The 25,954-nt window shown below is 51.6% G+C and overlaps 1 protein-coding gene across 1 annotated transcript in view; it reads right to left on the bottom strand.

The window, feature by feature from the left end:
- Positions 1–360: 360 nt before the first annotated feature.
- The window catches only part of CNGB1 (cyclic nucleotide gated channel subunit beta 1), a 29,377-nt gene continuing 3,783 nt past the window's right edge, over positions 361–25,954 (bottom strand). Inside the window, exons 9-33 of the mRNA XM_032121752.1 lie at positions 25,534–25,567; positions 25,068–25,209; positions 24,887–24,962; positions 24,306–24,342; positions 20,781–20,946; positions 19,402–20,058; positions 17,839–17,968; positions 17,445–17,487; positions 14,741–14,873; positions 12,060–12,155; positions 11,500–11,657; positions 11,169–11,342; positions 10,274–10,482; positions 9,378–9,428; positions 9,178–9,264; positions 8,757–8,821; positions 8,204–8,326; positions 6,999–7,140; positions 6,613–6,772; positions 5,902–5,999; positions 5,729–5,812; positions 5,245–5,363; positions 4,500–4,646; positions 3,888–4,083; positions 361–2,606 (exon numbers count right to left, since the gene is read on the bottom strand). Of these exons, the coding sequence (XP_031977643.1) occupies positions 2,394–2,606; positions 3,888–4,083; positions 4,500–4,646; positions 5,245–5,363; positions 5,729–5,812; positions 5,902–5,999; positions 6,613–6,772; positions 6,999–7,140; positions 8,204–8,326; positions 8,757–8,821; positions 9,178–9,264; positions 9,378–9,428; positions 10,274–10,482; positions 11,169–11,342; positions 11,500–11,657; positions 12,060–12,155; positions 14,741–14,873; positions 17,445–17,487; positions 17,839–17,968; positions 19,402–20,058; positions 20,781–20,946; positions 24,306–24,342; positions 24,887–24,962; positions 25,068–25,209; positions 25,534–25,567 (3,540 nt within the window). The 3' untranslated portion in view covers positions 361–2,393. The remainder of the gene's footprint in view (positions 2,607–3,887; positions 4,084–4,499; positions 4,647–5,244; positions 5,364–5,728; positions 5,813–5,901; positions 6,000–6,612; positions 6,773–6,998; positions 7,141–8,203; positions 8,327–8,756; positions 8,822–9,177; positions 9,265–9,377; positions 9,429–10,273; positions 10,483–11,168; positions 11,343–11,499; positions 11,658–12,059; positions 12,156–14,740; positions 14,874–17,444; positions 17,488–17,838; positions 17,969–19,401; positions 20,059–20,780; positions 20,947–24,305; positions 24,343–24,886; positions 24,963–25,067; positions 25,210–25,533; positions 25,568–25,954) is intronic.

Raw genomic sequence — 25,954 nt, 5'->3', positions numbered from 1 at the left:
ATTATTACCTGGAGAATAATCTCTCCAAAGAACTAAAGCCATAAACAGATCACAGAGAAGGATAACTTCAGATCTCTCCCTGGTTCCAGAATTACCAGTTGTGTATCCATCACCATCTCGTGCTGCATGTTGAAAACTAAGATCTTCAAGCAATTTTGCTATTTAAGAAAGTTTTTTCCCCTCCTATTGGTGATTAAAAGCAAATTACAATTCTACTACCTGTATTATGTGACCTCTGAGCCTCTCAATTATTTATTGGGAAATCTGTGAACTGCATGTGAAAATCTTCTGGCTCTGTCAGTGCATGAGTGAGGAAAAAGTTGAAGAACAGCTGGAATTTTGAAATAAATCCACAGCAAATGAATGGTAATCTACATGGTGTTTACTGTAGATACAGTGAATTATGAAAGCAATTACAGCCCACTATTTATTTAAACACTTTTTCTAAACAATATTAAATCATAGCAGCTAATCAGAGCCCCGGTTTGATTTTTGCACGTTTCCTGGTTTGATTATATAAATATTTAAAGAGTGAAAAAAAAAAAATACTTTGCACTCCCCACTAAAATCTTCTACCCAGCAGGAAAACCACTTGCAAATGACTGAGGATGAGAAATATTCAGGGAGGTTTGGGTGAGTGCAGGCTCTCCCCTGCAATGTGTTGCCTTCAGACCCTCCTGCAGTATAGTGGAGTTCATTTAATTTGTTTAAAAGAAAGCAAGACGTTGTTAATTAATGCTAACACCTATTATGTCTTTTTCTGCCACAGAAACTCGTCTATTTTGAGAGAGAGAGGGGGAAAAAGCAACAAAAGAAGATCCCAAAGGAGGTGAAGGTCAGCCCCGGGCTGCTGATGAGAGAGGGATCACCCAGGGGGTGACGCCAGCGCTGCCACCATTCACGAAGAGCCTGGCTGTGTCACAGCCAGACCTGTGGAACCTGCAGCACTGCTCACAGCGTTTGCTGAACACTGGGGAAGTCCTCTGGCCGTGGTGACGGGGCTGCTCCCTGCAGCAAAACCTGCCCCAACTTTTCCTCCACAGGACAGAAAGTGACTCCTTTTGATGGAGCCAGTGGTGCTGTGGTGCCTTGGACAGCCACAAAGTGCCTCACCCACTGGTTCTCACCACCTCTCAGCTCACCAGCAGCTAGCTCTGCTTGGTACTGGGTTTGAGGAAGATGAGGAAGGACCTGGTGGTGCTGGAAGAAGATGGGACACCTTGAGCCATCAGCTGGGTGCTGGCTGCTGACCAGACGTTTGCCTTCCCCTCCAGCACCCAGTCCCAAGCACGGCTGCGAGAGTGACTTCATGACTTCAGTGATGAGCAACACCAGAGTGGCTTCTCTCTGCATGGGAAGTGTGGCCAAGAGCCTGTCAAGTGACTGAAGGGCTGGAAATTTGCTGCTGGAAATGTGGATGTCACTGAGGTCCAGCAATGAGTGCAGGGGAGCACCTGCATGCTTGTGCACACTTGTTGGCACGTTACAGGCTCTGAGCTGACTCTGAAACACTTTCTGGGAGAGGAGAGCACTTACTGCACTTCTCTTTCCCCTCCCAGCTGGGAACCAACTCAGCTTCTCCCTTCCTGCTCTCTGTTTATCCCTCCCAGCAGTGGCGGCACAGAAAAATCCCAAGGCTGGAAAGGAGCTCCAGGAACATCTCATCCAGGATTGTGCTTCTCTATCCTTGAAAGATGCTCATCAAACCTCTCCATAACGGCCCCCAGTAATGGAGTGTCCACCACCTTCCCAGGGTGGACAGCTGGCAAGAATTCCTCCCAGTGGCAAAGCCAAGGTGGCCTTGGCACCACCCAGGAACCCTCAAGCATCTTGCAGCCTGTGTACTCAGGGACAGAGCTTGGCCTTCTCATGACAGCTTGATTTGCTCCATGCTTGGCCTGTGAGCATAGTCCACATCCTTTTCGGATGAATCACTCCCCACTGCTGCTGTCAACCTTGAGCCCAACAGAGAAACCTTGTTGTTTTTTCTCCCTTGGTTGTTTCTAGCCAAGTGGTGACTCAGCTGTCAGAGGTGAATAACTCTTCTTGCTTTGAACACTCATTAACCATCCAGAGCCATAAAAAGCAATTTTTCCATAGCTCTCCCTCCACAAGGCTGGATTTCAGAGCAAGAGGGATGGCTTGAGATTTAGTGGGAAATTCATAAAGGTGCTCAATAGCTCTGCAGGGCATAGGAACCCTATATGGTTCTGGGTCACATGGCAGAGGGTTTTATCAGCAGTGATTGAGGGTCTGGGCAGAAAAAAGAAGCAGATCCTACCCACAGCACATAGCAAAGCCTACAGACACTGCATGGAAATCATTAACAACAAAAATCTGCTACCCCAGGCGTTTGCCTGACTCCCATGCCTGCCCTGGGACCTGCTGCTGTTTCATTTCTCTTCTTTTTTTTCATCTTTCTCTGAAATCTCAGCAGCAAGGATTTCCTCATCTTCTTCTGCCGTGGAAATCACCCGAATGGTGACTGAATGATCAGGAGATTCTGAAGATATTTCTTCTCCCAGGCGGGTTTGTGCTTTGTGGGATGTGACAGGCGATCTCTGGTGCACGGGTGATTTTGGTGGGGTTGGGGTGACGCTGGAACCCTGCAGTAAAAAGTAAAAAAAGAGACAAAAGCAACTTTAGCAGATCCTTGCCTACTACCCCTAACATGGCAAAGCCAGGCAGGTGTTCTGTGCTTCCACCACAGGATCTCTGCATTGGGATGTCAGCTTGCTGCCAGAAATGCTCCTTGCAAGAGGGGCAGCTGGATTATATCCTGCATGTCTTGAGAAACACAGAGAGAGGAGCACAGCAGAGCTTTCTCACTCCTCCTGCACTGACTCTCATTTTGCTCCTGAAGCTTCTGGAGGGGCTGATCTTGGCCAAACATGGCAGAAGTGCTGTTGTGAGAGAGCAGTCCCAGACTGCCCTGTCCTCCTTTAGCCAGGAGCCTTAGAAGCCTGCCCCACGGATGTGCCATGGAGAGGGATGTTAGCAGGGTCCTGCTCACCCATTAGAGGGATTAGTTCCCAATACATGCACCCTTCAGCAAGTAGGCTTGTTTTCACTCATTCAGAGCCCTCAGTGCCACTGTTCACTGCTGCTAACTGGTTATGAATTAATGTTAAACACCATATGAAGCCTCTCATGCCTCTGAAGGACTGCAGAAATGCAGCTATGCTTGGCATCAGCCTGGTGTTTACCCAGCCCCAAGGCCACCACACTCCCTACGAGCTCCTCTTTTCCCTCCCTCCACACATCCAGATGTGATAAGTGTGCATGGTTCCATGCTGAGAAGAGTAACAACAAGGTCTGCACTGAGACAGAATTTTCTTTACAAGTTTAGTGGAGACAGTTGGGAAAAAAATGGGAAAAAACCACACAGGGCCGTTTTTTTCAGCTGTTTGTGACAAAAAGCAAGGGGGTTCATGCAGAGCTAATAGGATGGTGTTGCTTGCTGTGGAGACCTCTGCCCCAACCACATGGGGAAAGCTTTGAAATATTGACTGGGCTGCAGGTGCCAGCATTGCCCTTGTCCTGCCAGTACAACGATTAATTATGAGGGGCTCTGCAGGATGGAAGAGACATTAATTCGTCTGTGGCTATAGCCCAGCTACAAATTAGACTCAGGTTTAGCACAGGTAGGCAAAAATAGAATGTATTTCCCTTTTGTATAGCAAAACAAACCCCTGTGGGACACTGGCATTCCTCCAAGGGCCTGTACAAGGTGTTGGCTCACCCCTTCCTGTCTGCCCACACTTTGACAGACCCCAATGTCCTGAGCTCACCCTTTTAAGGCACCTTAACCACTCCAGAGCTGGTGGGGGACAGCAGACTTGGCATCGAAGGAAGCAAAGCCAAATTGCCATGCTCCCCATGCTGACCTGTGCCTCCTGCATCGCCTTCAGCTCCTTCAGCCTCCACTGGAGCCGCTCCAGGGGCCCTTTGCCCCTCATCCTCCCCGTGGCAGCCAGGGCAGCCTTGAAGAGCTTTGGGGTGTCAGCTTTTGGGAGGATGATCAGTGGATCTCCGGGGTCTCCCTTCTCATCTTTGGGTTTGTTGTTGTTTTTCAGCATTTTCCTACAGCACGGAAAGGGACAGGTGATGTCAGTCCGGGTGCATTCTATTAGCTGGATTTTATAATGCAGAGAAACCAAGCGGTAAAAGGACAAGGATCTTTTCATGTCTCAGAGAGGACAGAACAACAAATCTAAGCAGTGCTAAAAACTAAACCGAATCTTTTCATGGAATTTTAAACGCAGGCACTTTGGCCACGCTCCTTCCCCAGCCCCACCCACTCTTAGAGGCGAAGGTTCGCAGCCGGAGCCTGCCCAGCCCAGCGGCGAGGGCCGGGTGCCCTCTGCCGAGGGACAGCGGCTCCAGCCCGGAGCTTTCCCAGGGCTTCCCGCACACAGAAAACTCCGCTGAGACTGCGAAGCCCAGGCTCTGCTGTTTTTAAACCCCCACAGCTTAGAAAGCAGCAGCCCAGCACGCACTTGGCCTTCTTACGCAGCAGCTTCTGAGACTCCGGGTAATGCACCAAAATCTCGTTCAAGTCCTTCTTCTCCAAAATAAAAAGGTTGGCGAAGCCGTGGGCCACGACGTTCGCTGTCCGGCGATTTCCCCCTCCTGCTGCCAGCAAGCTGGGAGAGACAATGCAAGACATCAACACCTCTGTTCACAGGCTCAGAAGGTCAAATCTCCTTTATATGTCTCCATCTCTCTTTTCAGGGGACTCAGAGTTTAATTTTCACTCCCGATGGAATTTACCGTGCACAATTTTTAAAGAATGATAAAGGGAAACTTTTCGTGGAGCACTATATAAAAAATTATTTGCAGGTTTGAAGGGTTAAATATTGCGTTTTACACCAGTCTGATGTCTTCTGGGCTGTGAGGAGGCTGCAGTATTGCTGTGTTGCCAACTGGTTCAGGGCTTTCCATGCCCATGAAATGGGTGGATTAATGACTGGGAGACTGTATTTGTGGAGCACCTTTTCTTATCAATTTTCCCATTCCTCCATCCCTATTTCTTTGTTTACCATCACCAGCTCCCCAGGAAGAAGACAACATGATGACAAGAACAGCAGGAAAGCTGTAATTTGTGTACCAGCTGCTGCCCAGTGTTCATGGCTCTCAGTCACGAAGATTAATTGGGGTGCTGCTGATCCTTCCACTTGCCACCCTCCTCACCCAGAGCCCACGAGCTGCATTTCTGTAGCTCCCTGAAAATGCTTCACTCACCTGATTTCTCCAAAGACAGATCCAGCTTTCAGAGTCACCAGCACGGATTTGCCATCGGGTCCCCCCAGCACCTGCACTTGTCCCGCCTGGATAATGTACATCTCGCGGCCTATTTCTCCCTGCAGTAAGAAGGGAGCTGGGTGGGATGCCCAGAAACAGGGAGGCCTTAGGCATGCCCTATGCAGCATCTTGCTGGAAACCCCTGTGATCCTACTGCCCTCTCCGAGCTCCCAAAATGTCTGGATGGTGCTCACTCCTGAGCATTCTCATCCAAGCATCCCAAAGACTCCAGCAAGTTTTCCCCTGCTCTCCTGCTGTTCAGAGCTGCAGCAGAAGAGGTCAGTCTTTGTACAAGACCAGCTGCAACCGAGGATGTTTTTGATCCAAATTCCTTCCCTGTGAAGTGGCTCACCAGGGTGATGGGCCGGACCTGGCTTTCCTAGTGCCCTGCACAGCCTGGCCGGGACTCCAGGCATCTTGTTACCTTCTTGCACACGTAGTCGTTGGGCAGGTAGACCACTGATCTGAGCCGCTTCAGCATGTCAAAGATCATCTGTCTGTCACAACCCTGAGCCCAAACAGAGCCAAAACATGCCAGCATTAGTCTGTGCTGGTGTGGCAGGCTGTGTCAGCCAGGGCCTGTGCTGCAGAGGGTACCTGGAAAAGGGCCACTTTGCTCACGATGTTGTAGTTCACGTCGATGGCGATGTCCAGCCTCATCTTGTCTGGCAGCTGCACCAGCAGCTCTGACTCATCTGTGAGACAAAGCAGAAAAGTGGCTGCGCTTCCAACACTTGATCCAAGAGTGTGGGATCCATGTGGCAGTGGGAAAGCAGCCCATGTTCTGGTGGCAGAGGGCAGGAGCCAGCTTGCACAGAAGGGTCTCCTCCAGCCTCTGCCCACCCAGCAGCCTGCAGGTCTAAATGTTTGAAGTGTGATGGAAAACCACCCTTTGCATTATCCCTGCCCTGATGGCACTCAGAAACAGACCACTGAGCCCAGGTCAGCATTCTTCTTGTCCAGGAGGGTGGGCACAGAGGTTCTGGTCCCGCCTGATAACTTAGTGGTAGGGTGAGCTGGTGGCTTTGCTGCTGGACACACTCTGGCCAGTGACTGACAGTCACTGTCCTCTCTCCAGGGCACGTGGGACACTGGACTCAGTGTGCTGTGAGTGATGCCAAATCACCAAAGTGCTGTGACCCAGTGGCAGCCTGTGAACCCTATAGGTGGGCAAACAAGCCCCTATGCTGAAGAGTAAAATAAGCCACCCTCCATCCCCAAACTGTAGCTAGAAACATTTCAGCTCTGCAAAGCAACCACAGTAAAACGCGAGATACATCACTGACCCTCGGAGTGGCTGGATCTCACCTAGCATGCCTTGAGAGTGCCACGTGTACTCATACCACGTCTTCACCCGGTTCTGAACACTTTTGGGGATCTTGTAGAAGTTCATGTATTTAATGGTGCTGTCCATGCAGCTCCGATAGTAAGTCTGCCCTGCAGTAGCGGCGCCGACCACGTCTCTCATCTGAATGGAAGAGGTGGAAGAGAACTTTTAGTTGCTCTCACTTATCCATCAGCAGGTTAAGCATGTAAGCCAAGCCCTAACAGCATCTGCCAAATCCTTTTTGTCTTGCACCAATGCTGGGCACTCCTACCATGGGGAAAACAAACCTGGAGATGCAAACCTGTGGATCAGCCCCACCAGAACCATCCCCACTCGAGGCTGGGAACCCCCCACGATGCCCACTCACCTGCCCTATCATGACAGAGAAAGCAAAGACGCCTGTGAAGTAGTTCAGCAGCTGGAAGACGATCTCAAACAGTGTCTTGGGGTCTGGCAGGCCCCCGATGGTGATGAGGGTTTTGACTGCCCAGTAGTAACAGCGGATGTAGCTGGGAGGAGAAGAGGAGAAGAGAAGCGGAGAAGGGAAGGCAGCTCTGAAGGCATTTCTGTTTCACCCCTCAGCACTGAGCTCATGGCCTCTGGCTGTGGCAAACCAGAGCCTGCTGAGAGTAATTATGGGTGACAAAGGGAAAAACTGAAGGGCTTCAGACTCCCCACCACACCTGCAGGTGCTTCTGGAGATGCTACAGGAGCAGGGGGACCTATGGTCCCTCCAGGAACCTCCACATGGGAGGCTCAGCTGCTCTGGTTACTCCTGTTTTCTGCTTCTTACAGCTCCACTGCCATAAACCAGCAACACATTTTCAGCAACATTTACACTTTTAGAAATCATCAGGGGAAAAAAACGTGTTTGTAAGCAAATTGTTGGCATGGGATTTAGGAGATGCCAAGTGAATTCCTGATTCCCTGGTCCTGGGCATTCGCTTGGGTGTTTTCTTTACACCTGGAGACAGACACAGATTTGTATATCATACAGAATAAAGAAAAAGTAGCAAAGCTGACAGAGGTGTGGGCATTCATCTTGTGAGCGAAGCACTCTGCCTGTGGCATCCATCACTGACAGCACAGTGGACATTTAACACGTATATTGCCATGCTGAGGGCAAGGGCTGGCCACTGTCCCCATCCCACAGCCTGGGAATGAGGGCACTGGGCTGGTCAGAGGGGCCTGACACAGGGTACAAGTACACACAGCATCACTCCTCCATCCCAACCTGGCAGCAGCTCAACACAGACAGAAGCAGGGTTCATACTTCAATCCTGCTTGGCCAGGGAGCATTCCTTTGCTTCCCAGCACCAGGACCCCACCTCTTCAGCTGCTTCAACCTGCCACTGCTTTCCACCTGTGCCCAGCTGCAGCCTCTTCATCTTGCAGCACTGTGTATTACAGCACATCCCATCCCTCCTGTCCTTGCCATTCTCCCTTCTCCTGGCATTCCCAACCCTTTGCATCAGGGGTTTTATGAATCCAGCTGCATCCCAATACCTCCCTTACTGCTCCAGCTCATTGCAGCAGGCTGTGCTATGTGAGACCCCCAGCCCTGGCTTGTACCTGTTTCCTTCCCCATCATAGACCCAGGTGGTGGAGCCCAGTCCTTCGTAGGCTGAGGCCCAGTAGTAGAGGCAGGAGTTGACGTGCAGGCTGTACAGTAAGTAGGCAGTGGTCCGAATCACTCTGCGGGAAAACCAGGAGAGAGCAGGAAGGGAGATGATGTGTGCTGGAGAAGGATGCCAGGTCCCCCCTGGTATCAGCAGGAGCCTTGGAGTGATGACCATACAGGTTCTGCCAATGCAGGAATCACAGAGTACCCCAACCCTGCTGCTGCCTCCTGCAGCCCCAGAAGTGCCAGAAAAAGTGGTTTATCTGCTGATGGGCTCCTCTTCACTGCTAGCACCCCTGTCCCCGTGGGTTGGAGAGAGGTGATCCTACCCATACAGGCTTTTGGACCCCATGTCCCACTGCATCAGCCAATGTCCATGTCACCCAGCCCAGGCACAGCAGGGAAATAAATCAGGAACCCTGAACAAGTGCAGAACGAAGTGAACCTTCCTCCCCAGTGGCAAACAGCAATTCCATGCTCCCTCTTTCCCGCCATGCCCCTCACCTGTAGATGTATGCCTTGGTCAGGATGGCCTCCAGACGGTTGTTGAACTCAAAGAAGGCCATGTACTGGGAGGAGAAGGAGAATTGCATGTTCCCGGTTCCCCATTGGGAGAGTCACCTCCCCATAAAAACCCTCTGCCCCTCCATTTCCCTCCTGCAGCCTGCCTGCAGCATGGACTGCCACAGACAGATTTGTCTCCATCTATAAGTGCTCTTCTAGTCAAACGTGAGTGGTTCCGGATTGAAATGAAGTGTTTGACCAACAGCCTTGCAAAGCCTTTGGGACAAAACTTTCCTCCATTTTATAATCCTCTTGTCATCATCAATGAGTCTAACCAGCCATAGCTCACCCCAGCCAGCACAGGACTCCTCCACGTCCGCTGCAGCTGCTGTTCTGCCTGGCTTTGTAAGCTCTGACTCACCTTCAGACAGCGAGGAAAGCGCAGGAGGGGGTTGACACCGACTTTGAAGTAGAAGAAATCCAGCGGCAGGAGGCACAGCACATCCATCTGAGATCCACACAGGGAGAAACCGCTGTGGGGACCTGCAGCAGCACTGGGGTGGGGCTGCAACCCACAGGGCAGATTAAAGATTCAGATGAATAAAGAAAACTATGACAGACCTTGAAGCGTTGTGAGTGCAGGTAGTTTTTTTTCATGGCGTCTTTGTCAGTCTGGTTGGGAACAGGAAGGAGAGAGAGAGGAATATTGATTATTGCTTAGAGAAAGGAAAGCTAGGGCCAACATGGTCATGTTTCTGCACCACAACAGGGAAGATGCTCCCTTTGTGCCTGGAAAGGGGAGCAGAGCAAGTGGAGAAGACCTGGCTGTATGCCATCTTCCCATCCTACCTTGGGACATCCCGTGTTGATTTTGCATCCCAGAAAAAGCACATCACAGGGCCAGCACCACAAAAACCAGCATTTGCAGGGGAAACTCCCTGTCTGAGCATCTCCATGGCCATGGGAAGGCTGTACCCTCAAGGTGTGATTTTTCACAGTTTAATTGAATATGGAAATGAAATCAAGGGCTTCCCTTATCTCAGGCATGTGATCTATGTGTTCAGATTGCAATTGCTAATGCATCCTGCCTGGCATGCTCCTGAAAATTAACCCCGGAGTTACGCCCATGCCCCAGGTTGGCAGCTCATGGCTGTGCCAGGGCCAGGCAATGAGCACCTCACCACGGGCAGAACCACCCCATGGAGCAGCACCCTGCAGGCATCCCTACCCAGGAACAGGGCTACCACAGACCACACAGTTTCAAGATAGGATGGTATTGATTTCATAGTAAAAAATGGTGCGTTTGGCAGACAAGAAGACTGCCAGCTTATCCACTCCATGTCAGGAGAGATGCTTGTGGTTTCTGAGAGTGGAGAGCCCTGATGGCTATGGCCATGGTGGGAGGGCTTGGAGAGCTCGATTCAGACACCAGCACCACCCATGTCACTTGGGGTGATGAGAGTGGGAGGCCCCCAGAGCTGGTCCCCGCTGGTGGCATGCAGTGCCCTGCCACTCACGATGATGTCTCCCCCCTGAACGAACTGCAGCCGGGTCTGAAAGACGAGGATGTCCAGCAGATAAATGAGGTCACAGAGGTAGTCCACCAGCAGCCAGTAGTGGATGTTTGCTGGAGTCTGGTAGGGGAAAGCCCAGCGGACAGGGATCAACCAGCAGTTCCAGTTCCAGGCCATGACAACAAAGAACAGCCACAGCACGTACATCAAATCTGCACACAGGGAACAGCACCAGATCAGCTGGGCAGACATCCCTCCCCTGTGTGAATCCTTTACACAAAGGGGTTTTCATCCCCTGACCTGCCCTCAGCACAACAGGAAAACCTGCAGGAAGTCTCTTGGTGACAGTGTTAAATTGCAGATGATCTGGGCTCTAGCACAGGATGAACACCCCTGGTCACAGAGTACACCATGCCTTATCAAAAAGCTTCTTCTAACTTTGCTCATTCAGCTATACTTGCTTTTGCTTTGCTCCCACAACACCAACTTCCCTGTTTTGCTTTCTCCCCTCCAGCTGTGCTGAACTGGTGGCTGGCTGCCTGAGCCCAGGGGCTTCCAAAGGACTGAGGAATATGAAAGACTAAGGAGAGAGCTGGGCTTCTGCGGGGTGGCCACAAGGCAGTGGATTTTTCTTTTGTGGTTTTAACTTTTTTGGGGGGGTATCCACACCACAGGGAAAGCAGAATGCCTGGTCATGCTCCTGACACCCACAGATGGAAGTATTTAGGAAAGCCTGTGCCTTATGGAGGAATTTAAAATTCTGGGCTTTAGTGAAAACTAAGTTGTGCCTTGCTTAGTTCTCCTCCCCTCTTTACACCTTCTCCCCTCCTCCCTGTCTCTCCCCCAGTCCCACCAGCTCACCCCCAGCCCAGGCACGAGGCCGTGCTCCATCACTCACTGGTGAGCGGGTCGATGCTGCTGGGGAACTGGTAGCTTTTCAGGCGGTCCAGCCAGGGCCGGGACTTGAATGTGCAGCACAGCATCTCGCAGTAGTGGTCATCCCCCAAAGGCTTGTCCTCTGGCTCCCCTCCTGGGGCAGGCACCGCTGCTGCAGGTGCTGGCTTGGTGGGAGCTGAGAAAGGACATAGAGTTATTTCAAAGGGCAGAAAATCTTCTTACTGCAGTTTGTTTTAAGGTCTTTAAGCCATTAATAAAGCAGCTGCCTCCCAGAAAACACAGCCTGTGTGGGGACCCACCAGGGGAACACTCCTAGCCCCACCTGAACTCACATGCCACAGGGCTCTCATCGTCCGAGCTGACATCGGGGTCAATCAGCTTCTCCTTCACCTTCTCGGTCCTCTCTTTGAAGAGCCTCACCAGCTCCTGGAGCCGGGTGTTGATGATGGCACTGCTCAGGCTCGTGGCCGAGCCGATGTGCTCGGGCAGGCTGTGGGGAGACCAGCGGGCATTTCATGAAGGTAGGAAAGCCCCAGGGCAGGTCCATGGGATCATAGAATCCTGGAATGGTTTGGGTTAGAAGGGACCTTAAAGCTGATCTCATTCCAACCCCTTGCCACAGGCAGGGACACCTTCCTTTAGACCAGGTTGCTCCAAGCCCCATCCAACCTGGCCTTGAACCATGACCCAGTCATGATCCATTCTTTAACCTACAACACCTGAATTAGGATTTACCTGTATTTATTTGGGTATTGTGTAGTGAGAAGAACACAAAGCAGCACGGCTCCCTCTCCCTTTGGTTTCCCAGCACTGTAGGATCTTTGCTATTTCTACCCAAGCCCTGGGATGTGAACCCCTGGCTGACCCAGAGCCCCTGGGTCCCATTACACACCTTTTCCTCTGCTCCTCATCCCAGCCCAGCACTCGGGTGGGGGACTGGCTCCCCAGCCCCTCGTCCAGACCATCCTCTGGGAGCAGTCGCTTCCTCCTGCAGACACAAACACAGCAACAGAGGATGGGCTTCTCTCCCACTCTCAGCTGGTTCCTCTCCCTCCTCTTCCTCCTCCTCCTCCCAGGTGTCATCTGTTTTCCATTCCTCCTTCTCCTAGTAGGGTCAGTTTCCCCTAATTTTTGACGTTGCCTGGAGTAAATGGGAGTGAACCCTCACTGCTACTTTCCTGCTAAAGCCGTGTTTCTCCCTGAGCACCAACAAGCCCTTGGCTCCATGGACATGAAGCCACCTGGCTCATTTTGCAACCCAATTTGGATACCTGGCAAAATGCACAGAGGGCAGGCATCACCCTGTGCTTGCCCCCAGTGCCATAGCATCACATCACTGCACTTCAAGAGGCAGGCAAGGAAAGTGCAGTGCCAGCAATACCTAGAAGTTGTGTCCTAACACAGCTGGGCACAGATGGGTTTCTCAGATGACTTCCTTTCATGTGAGCAAGCAAGGTGTCAGAAGGGAAACTGAATATGCAGATAGCAGTCCCAGCAAAAATCTGGACTGGTTTGCAAACCTGCAGCCAAGCCCAGGATTTTAACTGTAATGAAGGAATGATCTCCTGCCACCACAGCCGCTGATTCCCCTGGCCATGGCACAAAATATCTTAGTGCTGTGTGTGGAGCAGGAGCAAAGCAGGATGCTGAGGCAGGTCATCCTGCCATCACAAATCTCCCAAAGAAAGCCACATGCTGTGAACCCACCACCTTCAACCTTGCTGGCTCTCAGGTGTGTCCTGCTGGGAGGTGGAGCAGGTGAACAAGACTGATGAACCTTCACTTCCCAAGTGCCCAGTGAAGGGGTGGAGGAAAACCACAAACCTCCTTTTAGAGTGCTCTCAAATGTGGATGGAGGGGTTCCCCAAACAATCAGTTTGGAGAAATAGTCATGCCAAGGTCCATATTGTTGTTAGGACAACATCCATTGCCTCTCACCAGTTCCAGCTGCCCTTCCCCTGCCTCTGTCCCCTCAGGGCACCACGCTGCCCTGCTGGCCTGTCCTCATCCCTGAGCAAGCCCAGAAGCCTGCACTGACAGCACCTTTCTCTGTAAAGGGGACTGTGCAGCAGCACCCCACACACACCCTCCCCTGAGCAGCCAGCTGGGATGAAAGGCCCCGTCACAGCCTAAACATTGCTCTGGTTTTGGTGCCCTTGGAATGCTGCAGCCAGAGGCCACAGGCACTAGGACTCGTGGGATGCATAGGGTCCCTGCCCATATGGCATCAGCCAGAGTATCCTGGTATTTATCTGCAGGAGCTTGTTTCCAGGCTCCAATTAGATGTGTGGCTCATTTGTGATGAGTCTTTCATGACTCTGTCTAAACTGTTTTAACTTAAATCCTTCACAGACTCATGTAAGAAATAACTCAAGACTGTGGCCAGCAGAAGGGATTTAGGGATAACTGAGTGACTGCTCAATGCAGAGTTATGTCCTCTTCCCCTGGAAACACCAGCAGGAGATGAGCATTTTCCTTCTGGTTCACAATAATTGGATTTTAGCTCTTTATGTAGGAGAATAGGAGTTCCTTGCTTTTAAAAATACCCAGCTCTACCAAAAGACCTCCAGTGTTGCTTTGAGACACTCCCTGGAGACCCGGCAGAAAGGTTTACATGCTCACACGTGTAGCTGAAATATGTTTAATGCTGTCAGTATTTTCCCTGCAGGTATTTCACATGAAGCCTTGGGCTCTGCTGTCCCAGTTTAAACAGCTGTTCAACAGACTGGATTGTGGACATTTTTGCTATTTTATTTGCTCCTCCAGGAGCTTGTTTACTAAAAGATCCAAACTATTAAGTGAGAATGACTACAGCACCTGGTTTACAGCACAGAAAAAACCTCCACTTCAGTTTTCATTTTTAACCCTCTGCAAGAGTGAGCCTCAAAAAATCCTAATGCCACAACAGAAAAAGATCCATCAGCTTTCTCTGGCCTAAATTTTAAAGCTCAGTTTTAATCCTCCCTCTCTCTAAGCATGGAATCACTGAATGATCTGGGTTGGAAGGGACCTTAAAAGACCATTTAGTCCAGCTCCCTGGTATGGGCAGGGACACCTTCCAACTAGACCAGGTAGCTCCAAGCCTCATCCAACCTGGCCTTGAACACTTTGAGGGATGGGGCTTCTACCACTCCTCTGAAAGCACAAACTCGGGGGGGACACGCTACGAACCCTTGCAGCAAAAATACAAGAAGAAAATTGTTTATTATGATGACGAAGGCTCATATCCAGCACATGGACCCCCTGTGCTGTGGATTTGGGAACACAGACACGTGGACAAGAGACAAATGGGCTTTGACCATGGCCTGGGGATTGAGCCTTCTCCAGGAGGACACGCAGACAGGGCTAGGGACAGCCCACAAAAGCTTTAAACAAAATGTAACCATTTAAATAAAAAATGCAAACAAGAGGCAAAGCTTTCGCCATCTCCTCTGCTGTGCACCAGGGTGACACCCGCTGCACACACATCACTGTCCAAATCTGCTGGAAATGGGTATCTCCACATGGTTGTATCAGTTTTCCTGTCCTGGCACCCTTGGGGGAGCCAGGGACCGTGCCTGGGCAGAGCCATACCTGGGGGATGCTGCGCCGGGCACCGCCAGCAGGTTGGGAGCACTGGCGGTGGGCACTGGTAAAGAGGTAGCATGGATCTCCACAGCATGGCCTGGGCTGTCCACATCCTTGATCTCCAGGGTGGAGTAATTACCTGCTCCGTGGGGAAGGACAATAATGGCAGGTGAGGGGGGTGCAGGGCCCTGCCTGCAGCCAGGATGGCTCCCCAGACCCCATCACTGCCACAGAGCTGCCCCCAGGCCCTGCAGCGTGTTGGGTGGCCTCTCCTTCTCCCTCTGTTCCCTTCTTGCCTAGCACTCCTTTCTCCTAAGCATTTGGAGCACTTCTTTATCTTTTTTTTTGCCCAGTTTTTAACACTCTAAGAACTGCCATCTGCTCCCCTTCTGCTTGCCCAGCTTGCAGTGATTGCAGCTACTCCATCTGAGTGTTGGGTTCATGTGGTTTGGAAAACAGTGGAGATTAGGATTCCCAGCTGCAGGTGCTATGCAGGAATCCAGGATTTCCAGGAGCAGACCTGGTCCTAGGGTGTAGAAATTCTCCTGGTTCTTCTGACTGTAAACATATGGATCGTGACAGCTCTGAATCACACAGTGTTTGCTTTTCATGCAGAATAAGGCACTATTTAAATAAGCATTTATGGCTTCTTTCTTTTGCAGAGGTAATAACTGCTTCCTGCCACAAGCGAGGTTAGAAGCAGGAAGGTTGGATGTTTATAGTGGGCAAAGAAAGATGCCAGTTGTCCAAAGCAGAAATAGCACTGGGGGTTACCTTGGCCAGACCCCACAGTTGCTCAGCTGTGAAGTGTGATCTCTTTTCCTAGCTATTTAACAAAATACAATTAATTCCTGCAGGATTTCTTCCGTGGGAGGTCTTCACACATCTGAAAGTCCCCATGCACACGCTCCTGCTTCACACTGATGTGGAACTAGTGGATCAGAGTGTGACTTGATTAAATCCCTGGGAAAAGGCCTGTTTGGGTTGCAAAGTTAAAATCCTGTTGCATGTAAGGAAAAGCAGCAGAATTTGGCTTGCTGGTTAAAAACAAAGCGAAGCAAAGCTGCAGAAAAGGCAGAAAGCTGTGAACAGCAAACCTCCACCTTTCTCTCCTCTTAGTATGAGCAGGTTGCACAAATGCTGGAGAGAAAACTGTGTGCAGTGATATTGCACCCCCTGCCTGCAGGTCCTTCAGGAGAGCTTTTCTGAGCAGCTCTAAACACACAGCATTTGCAAACACCCTCTAGGCTTAGCTAAAAAGGCACATAGTGATGAGGCAGAAGCAGAAAAACACGTGAATTTTGTTCCCCAGCCTCTGTGCTGCAACATGAAGTGTGCTTTTATTTTTTAAATTCTTTTCCCCCCAGAAAGCAACAAAAAAAGCAACTCCAGGAATCCCCCCCTGCACCCCTCTAATTACGCAAAGCCATCGTCCAAGCCAACACTTCTAATACCTAGTGGGGATTGCTCCTCAGTGCAAAAATTGGGGTTGACAAGTCCAGCCTTTGGCTTGCTGGCGACAAGGACGGGGGTGCAGGCAGCAGCGGTGGCTCGGTAGCTGGGGACATTGGGGAGCTGCTCTAGAGCCCCGTGGCCGGGAGGGGAGGCATCCCCGCCAGCCAGCGGCTTGTCATGCACCAGCCGGTCTAGCTCGACGTCCCGGGCCCGCCTGGCCATGCTGCTAGGAGCCTGCTAGGTGCTTCAAGCAAAGGACAAGGCATCTGAAGCTGCAACAAAACACAGAGTGGTTTGAGAGGGGATGGTTGTGTCACGGTGGAAATGTGGGGCTGACGGGGGTTTGGGGCTGCCTGCTGCTCACAGGTGTTGGTAGCACACGGCTGCAGTGGTGGGCACCCTACCATGTGTTTTTCACGGAATCATGGAAGGTTAAGGGTTGGAAGGGACCTTAAAGATCATGTCCCATGGGCAGGGACATCTCCCAATAGACCAGGTTGCTCAAGGCCTTATCCAGCCTGGCCTTGAGCACTGCCAGGGTTGGGGCATCCACAGCCTCCCTGGGCAATCTGTTCCAGTATCTCACCACCCCTCACTGTGAAGAATTTCTTCCTAATATTCTAACCTAAATTCCCCCTCTTTCAATTTGTACCCATTAATCCTTGTCCTATCACTACAGTTACTGACAAATTAGCATTTTCTAGCATCATTGCCTTCTGCAAGGGCTGCATGAGAGAATCCCAGGGGTCAGGGCAAGCCATTCCCTGTGCAACTCTCCCATGTCAATGGAGTTATGCCAGGATGTGCCTTTGCTCACTCAGGCTGCAACGGGAACTCATCACCTAATTTTCATTACCAACCATTGCTTCCTAAAATGTTATATTAAAATGTGCTTTATGTCACTGGTTATTTCCCAAATAGAGAAAAGTGGGAGAGAAAATACTTTTTATCCCTGTACATTCTCCAGCCAAAGGAGCAACTCTTATTTCACATCAGGGATTGCTTAATCAACGGGACTCAGCATTACACATTCAGAGCCAGCTCCAGCCAATGCCAATATTGCCATTGTGCTGTGCCCACAGAACGCTTTACCCCAGTGAGAAGCCCTGACTGCCCATGCAGGCCCACACTGCAGAGAACTCAGCTGCCTGCTCCCTGACAGCAGGAAAGGAGAAGCTGGATTCTCCCCCTACCAGGCACTGCACACCCTGCTTCACTTCATCCCCGTTTGGCATCATACTGCTACAGGTTATACCTTCAGCATCGGTTTCAGCAGCTTCAGCTGTCTCCTCTTCCACCTTCAAAATGAAAAAAGCCATTTTAAGGAGAAAAAGCCCCACTCTGCCAGTGAAAGAGCAGACTTTACAGCTTGACTGGCTGCCCCACATCCCCCCTACCCACCAGACTCTCGGCTCGTTGCTCAGTGCCCAGTTTTAGGGTGAAAGGAGCCCTCCCTCCATCCACAGCTACTGCTGCTGCCCCAGCTTCCAGCGTGGGGACATCTTGGTGGGAAACATGTCCAGTGCTGAGTGCAGTCCCTGCTCCTCCCAGGGCACTGCATCCCCTCAGAGAAGCTCTGAGCCCCCAGCACATGCTGAGCAGCAAGAGCCCATTGCAGACCCAAGCCCAAGCAGGGAGCAGTGCCATACCTGGACAAGAGCGCCTTCGAGATTACTTATCTCAGCTTCTTCCAGCTGCTCACTCCTGAGGGTCTCCTCGGCAAGGCAGGCTTCATCCACACCCTCATCATCAGGGAGACAAGGTGGCTGCAGCAGGGGTCTGGAGGGGAGAGAAAAAATGCTGCCTGGGAGACCAGGTGAGATGTGTATAAATAAAAGAGGGCACTGCATGTGCATAAGCAAAAATTGCAGAGGCAGAAAGATCCAAGCAGAATGTTTCTCCTTCTGTGCATAATCATTTCTCATATAATTAAAATGGGCCAAATAAAAAGCCAAAGCCTAATTTCCAGGCAAGGCTTTCCCACAAGCACTATTCAAATCCCACCTTTGCCTGTGCAAGACACCACCAGGACACATAATTCTCATTTTCCTTCAGCAGCAGGCACAGACCTCAGCTCCACCATTCTGACAAAGGGGCTCTCAAGATTGATTTTATTGTTCTAATATAACTTCATAACTGAAATAAAAGTACCTCACATGTTGCTCTGTGCACTTATCTTGATTTGCTCTTTCCTGGCAAGAAATGCAAAGAAGGGATTTGGGATAATGAGAATAATTTTAAGACAGCTAAATGCATGAAGGTATTTGGTTTATTATTTTTAATAATTTTCCCCCTTAATTTTAAAAAAAATTATGCTTCCTTCAAATGCAATCATAAATCTTTCCATCCTGAACTAGAAAACCTGTTGGTCTCTCTCTCGTTTCCCAATAAACAAACATATTGAAGGATGGAGCAGCATCTCATTCACCCCACAACTGAAGCTCAAGTTTCTATAGTGAGGCTCCAGGAACAGATTTTGATGAAACACAAACATATGGGTTTGACACTGAGTAATCATGTGTTTTCAGCTTCTTCCTCAAAATCTACCTACTTTAGGGGAATTAACAGAAAATAATATTATAGTACTAGGTAATAAATCCCTAAATGTTTATCTCATGTGAAATCAGAGCAAACTACTAAACCGAAGCAGAAAGATGTCTCTCAATACCACCTAGACCAAAGTCACCACAGCTGACAAGAACTAGGCTATTTTCTATAACAGGAAAAAATGTAAGATTGTACCTACTTGTATGAAGCAGCATTTGCAGACACAACACATAATCCTGTCTTTACATTCAGCTCTGTAACACCCGAAATAATCCCGAGTGCCCTGAATTAATGGATATGGTTTAAATAGCAGGGACCATCTCCCGAAGCCGGGTGCTCCCGCAAGAGGCGGGAGAGGGGCTGCGGTTGCTACGGGCGGCCGCGATGGAGAAGGAGCCCGTGTCACCAGGAGACACTCGCCTGTCACCCGGTGCCGCGTCAGCAGCGAGCCCTGGGGCCAGCCGGTTTGCCAAAGCATCGCTCCCGCATCCCATGCCTCCCCAGCAACACCCATTCCTCCCCAGCACACGCCAGCCGCCTGCCAGGCTGGGAGCTCTGCTCTGCCATGGGTGTTTCAGCCTCTCCAGCTGGTGAACACGGTTGAAACAAAAGCTGCAATCACGCTGATTTCCAACAAAGCCATAAAGGCAACGGGAGCCACTCACTCTGCACTCTCGTTCTGCTCCTCCTCTTTCTTATCTTCCTCTTTCCTCTTTTCCTCTTTCTTCTTCTCTTTCTCTCTTTTCTTCACCTGCTCTTTCTTCCTCACCTCCTCCTTCTTCTCCTCTTCCTCTTTCTTCCTGTCCTCCTCCTCCTCCCTCTCCTCTTCCTCTTTCTTCCTGTCCTCCTCCTCCTTCCTGTCCTCCTCCTCTTTCTTCCTCTCCTCTTCCTCCTCTTCCTTCCTCTGCTCTTCCTCATTTTCACTGTCCTCTTCCTCCTCTTTCCTCCTCTCCTCTTCCTCCTCTTGCTTCCTCTCCTCTTCCTCTTTTTTCCTGTCCTCCTCCTCCTCTTGCTTCCTCTCCTCTTCCTCTTTTTTCCTGTCCTCCTCCTCCTCTTGCTTCCTCTCCTCTTCCTCCTCTTGCTTCATCTCATCTTCCTCTTTTTTCCTGTCCTCCTCCTCCTCTTGCTTCCTCTCCTCTTCCTCTTTTTTCCTGTCCTCCTCCTCCTCTTGCTTCCTCTCCTCTTCCTCCTCTTGCTTCATCTCATCGTCCTCTTTTTTCCTCTCCTCTTCCTCCTCTTTCTTCCTCTCTTCCTCCTCCTTCTTATCCTCTTCCTCCTTTTCCTCTTCCCCCTTTGTAGTGTTTGGGGAGCACAAAGACAGTCTGGAAAGGAGAAACTCATGAGGTAAAATGCACAGAGTGTGTGTAAGCCTCACACGAGGAGCCCTGCGTGTTCAGTGTTTTCTGGCTGAGCCAGCGTGGCTCAGGGCATCACTTATGCTTAGTGAAGCTGAGCACTGCCCTTGTGGGAGGTGGGAACCTCTGTGCTCACCCAGGTGTGCCGGGCTCAGGGGGCATTTTGGGGGGCTCAGAAACCCCTTGTGAGCATGCATGGACACCTCTCACCCCCCTGCTGCAACACAGCTCGCTCCTGGCTCTGAACACACTGCCCAGCCCTCAGGAGAGCTCAGCAGGGCTTTCTTTTGGGAGAAGCAAGGATGGATTATACAGAGACAACTTCCATTTCTGAATGCCATTACAGCTGGGACTATAATGAGAGCAAGGTCCGAGGCCTCTTGCCTTGGGCCCAAAATCTACTTACAGGAGCCTAAGCAGAGCCTCCCTCACCTGTCCTTTGCAGGGCACTGTGATCATGGCTCTGCTACCACCTGCCCTAACCAAAATCAGAAGACATTTGCTCAAACACCTTTTGGGTCCTAGTGGGCAATGCCCCCTTTTTGGAAAAAGGCACCTCGGCCACCAGCTCCACTGCCAGCACTTTCAAGGATGGATGCCCAGGGACAGGCTCATCCCCTCCCATGGCCACCACACTGTGACTGGAGAACACAGAGACCCGCCTATCAACAGCATCTCATTTCCCCTACCTGTCTTCTTCCTCCTGAGGTTCCTCCTGTATGGTGGGAAGGGAAGGAGCAGCTGCCTCCAGCTCAGCCTTGTGAGCCCAGACCGTCACCCCTTCGTTAATCCGGTCATCATCGATCTCTTGCAGAACAAGATGGGTCTGCTCCTGCTCCCCAGGGGCTGCATGAACTGAAACAGGAAGGGGGAAAGGGAGGTGGTGAAGTGACAGTAGCACATTCTCAAGAGGCCAGGGCAGATCCCAGGTTTCCTCTGCTCGATGGGGCAGTGCTGAAGCAGCTCTCAGCCTGTGCAGAGCTGGCCAGCCCTGCTGCCCCTGAGTTGTGCTGGACAGATACCTTGGGCCCCTTTGCCAGAAGGAAAAAGAAAATTCATCATTTTGTACCAAGTGCAGCCAAAACCCCGTGAAACCCTTGAGCAAGCTGGTGTGGTGGAAAGTGTCCCTGCCCATAGCAGGGGGGTTGGAACTGGTTGAGCTTTAAGGTCCCTTCCAACCCAAACCATTCTGGGATTCTATGAAACCTGTAACCCTCTGCACACAGATGGACTGCTGGCTTCCCTGCACGTGTAGCCACCTCCACCAGCAGTGACCTGGCCCACCTCCAGGCCACGTTTTGTCTCTCCTTGCAATTCGGAAGAGCCCAAAGCCTTTCCCCTTGTGAACCCGCAGTGAATTGCTGTCCTAGCACAGCCCAAGGGCCTTGGGTCTGCAAGGCCCAGCCCAGAGCCCACATCACAACGCTCAAGCACTATGTCCTGTCCACTCCAAGCACTCTCCCAGGCAAGGAACATCCCACACCCTTGTCACTTCCCAGCATCACTGGGGGGCTGTAGGCCAGCTGCAGAGTGAGGAGTCTGACCCATGATGAGCCCTCTCCATGTCCCAGGGGTACCCATTCTACCACGTCAGGCTCATGCCAGAGAAATAGGAGGAGGAAGCACATCCGCTTACTGTAAAACCAGTTTATTTTGAGGTCTGCCTGACAGCAAAACTTACATGTCCACAGCAAAGCTAATAGGAAACGTGCAAACTGAACTACAGAAAGGCAGGAAACCCATGCAGTGTCGTATCTGTGGCTTATTTACCCACCCCATGGTGTCCACAATGCCTTTAGCCCACTCCCTCTGGATCTCCGTTAATTAAAACATGGGACAGCAATCAGGGAGACGGCTTTTAAAACACACCATGACTTTTTGATACATGATATGAAAATGAGGTGAATACTAAAACCATGTCCTGGTACAAGCAAGATTCATTATAAACACAGGGGATGGATCTCAGGGAGGTCTCTTGGCTCACAACTCATTGTTACAGATGCCTGGATGGTCCTAAAGAGATGTGACAGTGGGAGATCTTAACCTGGCCTGGCAATACATCAAGGGCTTATAGAAAATATGGAAAAAGACTTTTTACCAAAGTCTGTAAGGACAAGAGGCAACAGTTGTAAACTGAAAGAGGGGACATTCATTTTGGACACAAGGAAGAAATAGTGTACTGTGGCTGCCCCATCCCTGGAAGTGTTCAAGGCCAGGTTGGATGGGGCCTGGAGAAACCTCGTCTGATGGAAGGTGTCCCTGCCCATGGCAGAGAGGTTGGACCAGATCATCTTCAAAGGTCCCTCACAACCCAAACCAGTCTACTATTCCAAGGTCTGTACCCAAAACCTGGGGTGTAGGGGCTCTCACCCCCCTGAGTCCAGTGTGTCTGCACTGGCCACAGCTGCCTGCACACCTCTGGGCTGGAGACAGCCCCTGGAATCCCTTCCCTGCTGGGACATTCCTGCTGCTGCAGTTAGTGCTGCAACCATGGAGATATGAGCTTTAGAAGGGAGCAGCTGTAGTTGGGGGTAAGGAAAGTTTGGGTAAGTTCTCTGAGAAGAGCCCGGGCAAATATTTTTAACCAGTAAGTCCTACCTATTCACCTAGAGATTAACCTCACCCACCTGATTTGCTGCTGCAAATCAGAGCCCTTTCCACTTGCTGGGAGGAAACACTCAGTTATGGAAGAAAAGCAACAAGGAGCTGACAAGAGGTTTATAACATTAAACCTCAGAGGCAGAAGTTGATTCAAAGAAGCCTGGAGATTTCAGCTGGGGGTCTTGGGATGAATATTCAGATGTTGTGGGGGGCCAGGAGTGCTGGGAGACTGTAGCAAGAGGCTTTCTGCCACTGAGGTGTCCTGAGTGATGCTTTTCCACCATGCTATAAATTATAGCTCCCATCTCATAGATATCATCCTGCAAAACCAATAGCTCCAATTCCCAGAGGAAAGAGGGAGCCAAGTGGGACAGCCCTGGGACTGGGTCCCTGTGCCAGCCTTGGGTCCCCGCTGCCCCAGCTGGGAAGGAGCTAGAGACCATTTGCAGGTTCCCCTTTGCTTTTCCTCCCCAGCTGCGCTTTCTCCTCAGGTTGGTCTCATTTGGGTGTGGGAAGGGCTGGTTTGCCATGGTCTTCATTTTCCGTTTGTTTCAGAGGCGCTAAGCCCCTTTGCCCCCTGAAACAAAAGGAGAAGGAAAACATTAATGAGCGTGCTGGCAGTTTGGTGCCAGGGCAGATCTCTTGCTCGACTTCTTTGGGCAGGTTAAGTGACCTGGAGATGCCTCGAGGCACCAAAGCCATCTGGGCACCAAGGCTGTGCCCACCCAGCACACGCAGTGGCATCCCTGGCTTTGCCTCTTTCTGAGGTCCACGGCAGCACACACACCTCCAGTTTGTACAAACACGTGGAGAAAAGCCTTCCCTCAGGATTTCCCTCTCTGAGGTTCTGCCAAGGGGCTGCTGGCCTGGCGGGAGCAACTTCCCAGCATATCCCTGGGGGTGTGCATTTTCCGTGTGCCTCAGCAGGTCCCTGCTCCCGTCAGTAGCTCTCACAGCCCAACGAGCCACTCCTTTCAAGGGACAGCACTTGCACAGTGTAACCTTGCCCAGACCATCCACAGAGGCAGCTTTGTCCAGCATCCCTCAAAGTGGTTGGTGTGGGGAGCCAAGCCCCTCTGCCTGCAGAGCTGGTGCTTGATCCCCTCCACAGGCAAGCAGCAGTGTGAACCCTGCAGGTTTCCCCACAACCATGCAGACTCCATTCTAAGACATCTAATCCCAGCATTTTGTTTTCCTGGGGTACCTTCCTAGACATCTCGCGCTAGGCTTGGCTAACAGCCAAGGAGGGAAAGAAAGCAGCAGGTTTGAATTCCCTTGTAATTCTTTGACCAAATCCCTCCAGTTCCAGCACAGCTCTGGACAGACCTTGATATCAGCACTAACTTCAAAACCTGGGGCCTGAGGATGTGAGATGCTGCACTTGCAGACTCCCTCAGCCTGAGTTCTACCAAGCCCACACCACAACTCCACGACAGCTGCCTCTTCTCAAGTGTCAACAACTTCCCATAGCTTCCCTGGGGGATTCCAGGGGCTCCTGAGCTGGCACCCAGGGCAGACCAGGGGATAAAAGTTGCCAGTGACCCCTCTTCCCAATAACCTTCCTGACAGGCTTGGCAGTCAAACCATCATGACAAGATGGAGCCATCACTTACTTTGTTCCACAGGACTTGAGGTTGCTGTGGCCACTCCCTGTCAAGAGGAGAAGGGAACCATGAGACATCACCTATTTTCAGTAAACCTTAATTTTTACCCTCAATGCCCCATTTTCAGTAAAGGTGGCCCTTTTACCCTAAATACCCCATTCTTGTGGCAAGGTGGATGGCTTGGCCATGGGCACAAGCATCCCCACACTCAATGGTACAGGGCAGGAGCACATAAGTGAGTTTGCCTGGGGGTCAGGGAAGGAAAGGAGAGCTTTGTAAAGCTTCTCCTTAGAGCTGGGACCACCTCTGGGTGAGATGCCAGGGCATGGACAGCACCCAGTGCTGCACAGAGAGGAGAGGAAACAGTAAAAAAAGCACATGCTATGGGATCTCTTGCTGCTTAGAAGCCAAATACTGGCTTTCATCAGCTAAGCAGGTCATGGGGAATTGTTCTCTCTATGGAACTTCGTGACAGCCCAAACCACAGCAGGTCCCAGCACTGGTCTAGGGTCATCTGCACGGCAGGGGACGCCCTGCTTACCAGGGATGTGGCGTTCCCGTGCTCTTTCCCTATCGATCAGACAGCATACCTGTGTGTCCCGCGCCTCCCTGGTTACCGGCTGTGGCATCACCTTCTCCAGCCCCTGGACAAACCAGGTGAACATCCTGGAGGCAAGACACCACTGTTAGACCTGGCAGCCAGAGCGTTTGCTCCCACATCAGCCGTCCCTCTGGCCACCGGAGCCCGGCAGAAGGTGCCACTGTGGTTACCTGCCGCTGTCCACAGCCACGGACTGAGGGCTGAGGGCGGTCACTGGCCCCGGCTGCCCCTTGGCTGCTGCTGCCGCTGGGGTGCTCTGTCCGGCTGAAGTGCTGGATTTTGACTTTGCCTGGGTTTTAGTCTCTTTTGTGCCTGCTCAGGTTTATTCGAAAGAGGAAGGAGGATAGGCAATGCAGCAGACATAAGTTGTTGGGAAGAGGAGTAAGCCAGGAAGGGGACAGGCCTCGGGGGCTTCCCTGGCAGCCTCTTCCCTGGGGACCCAGGCGGGGACGAGGACGTGGGCAGTTTGGGGACAGAAGTGGTGTAGGGGCGGTGCCGCGATGGCGGGACCCGTGTTCCCGCCCCTGCCAGCACAGTGGGAGCCCCGGGCATGGAGACGAGGGGCAGTGCCAGCAGCGGTGCCTGCCCGCAGCCGGGCTCTCGGAGGCACCCAGGGAGGGGGATCGGATCGCTCACCTTCCACCGCGCCTTCGCTCTTCTTCGGCTCGGTCTGCAGAGGGACAGAGGGACGGGTGGACGTGGCAAAGCACTGCCTGCGGCCTCAGGACACCCCGGGTGGACGTGTCCCCCAGCGCAAGAGGACCCACATGCTCAGCCCCACACATCCCCCGCTGTGGTCTCAGCCCCATTTCCCTGACAACAACCACTAAACCCAGACCCCAGCGTTGCTGACACCAGTGGGTCTGTCCCAAGTGAAGGGTCCTCCCTGCATGCAGCCAGGTTGAGGAACACCGGGACGGCACCCAGAGATCTCTGTTTGCTCTGCTGAATTCCCTTTTCCTCCCCACGGTCCCAGCTCGGGTGTGCGGGAGGATGAAGGCAAGGAGCTGGCTCCACTCTCCTCTCTACCCGGTAGCCCCCCAGTCTTCCCGAGCTG

This window comes from Corvus moneduloides, chromosome 12 (assembly GCF_009650955.1).
Source record: "Corvus moneduloides isolate bCorMon1 chromosome 12, bCorMon1.pri, whole genome shotgun sequence".
Classification (NCBI taxonomy): domain Eukaryota; kingdom Metazoa; phylum Chordata; class Aves; order Passeriformes; family Corvidae; genus Corvus; species Corvus moneduloides.
Note: the sequence above shows the minus strand (reverse complement) of the source record. Positions and strands in the feature narration are given on the sequence as shown.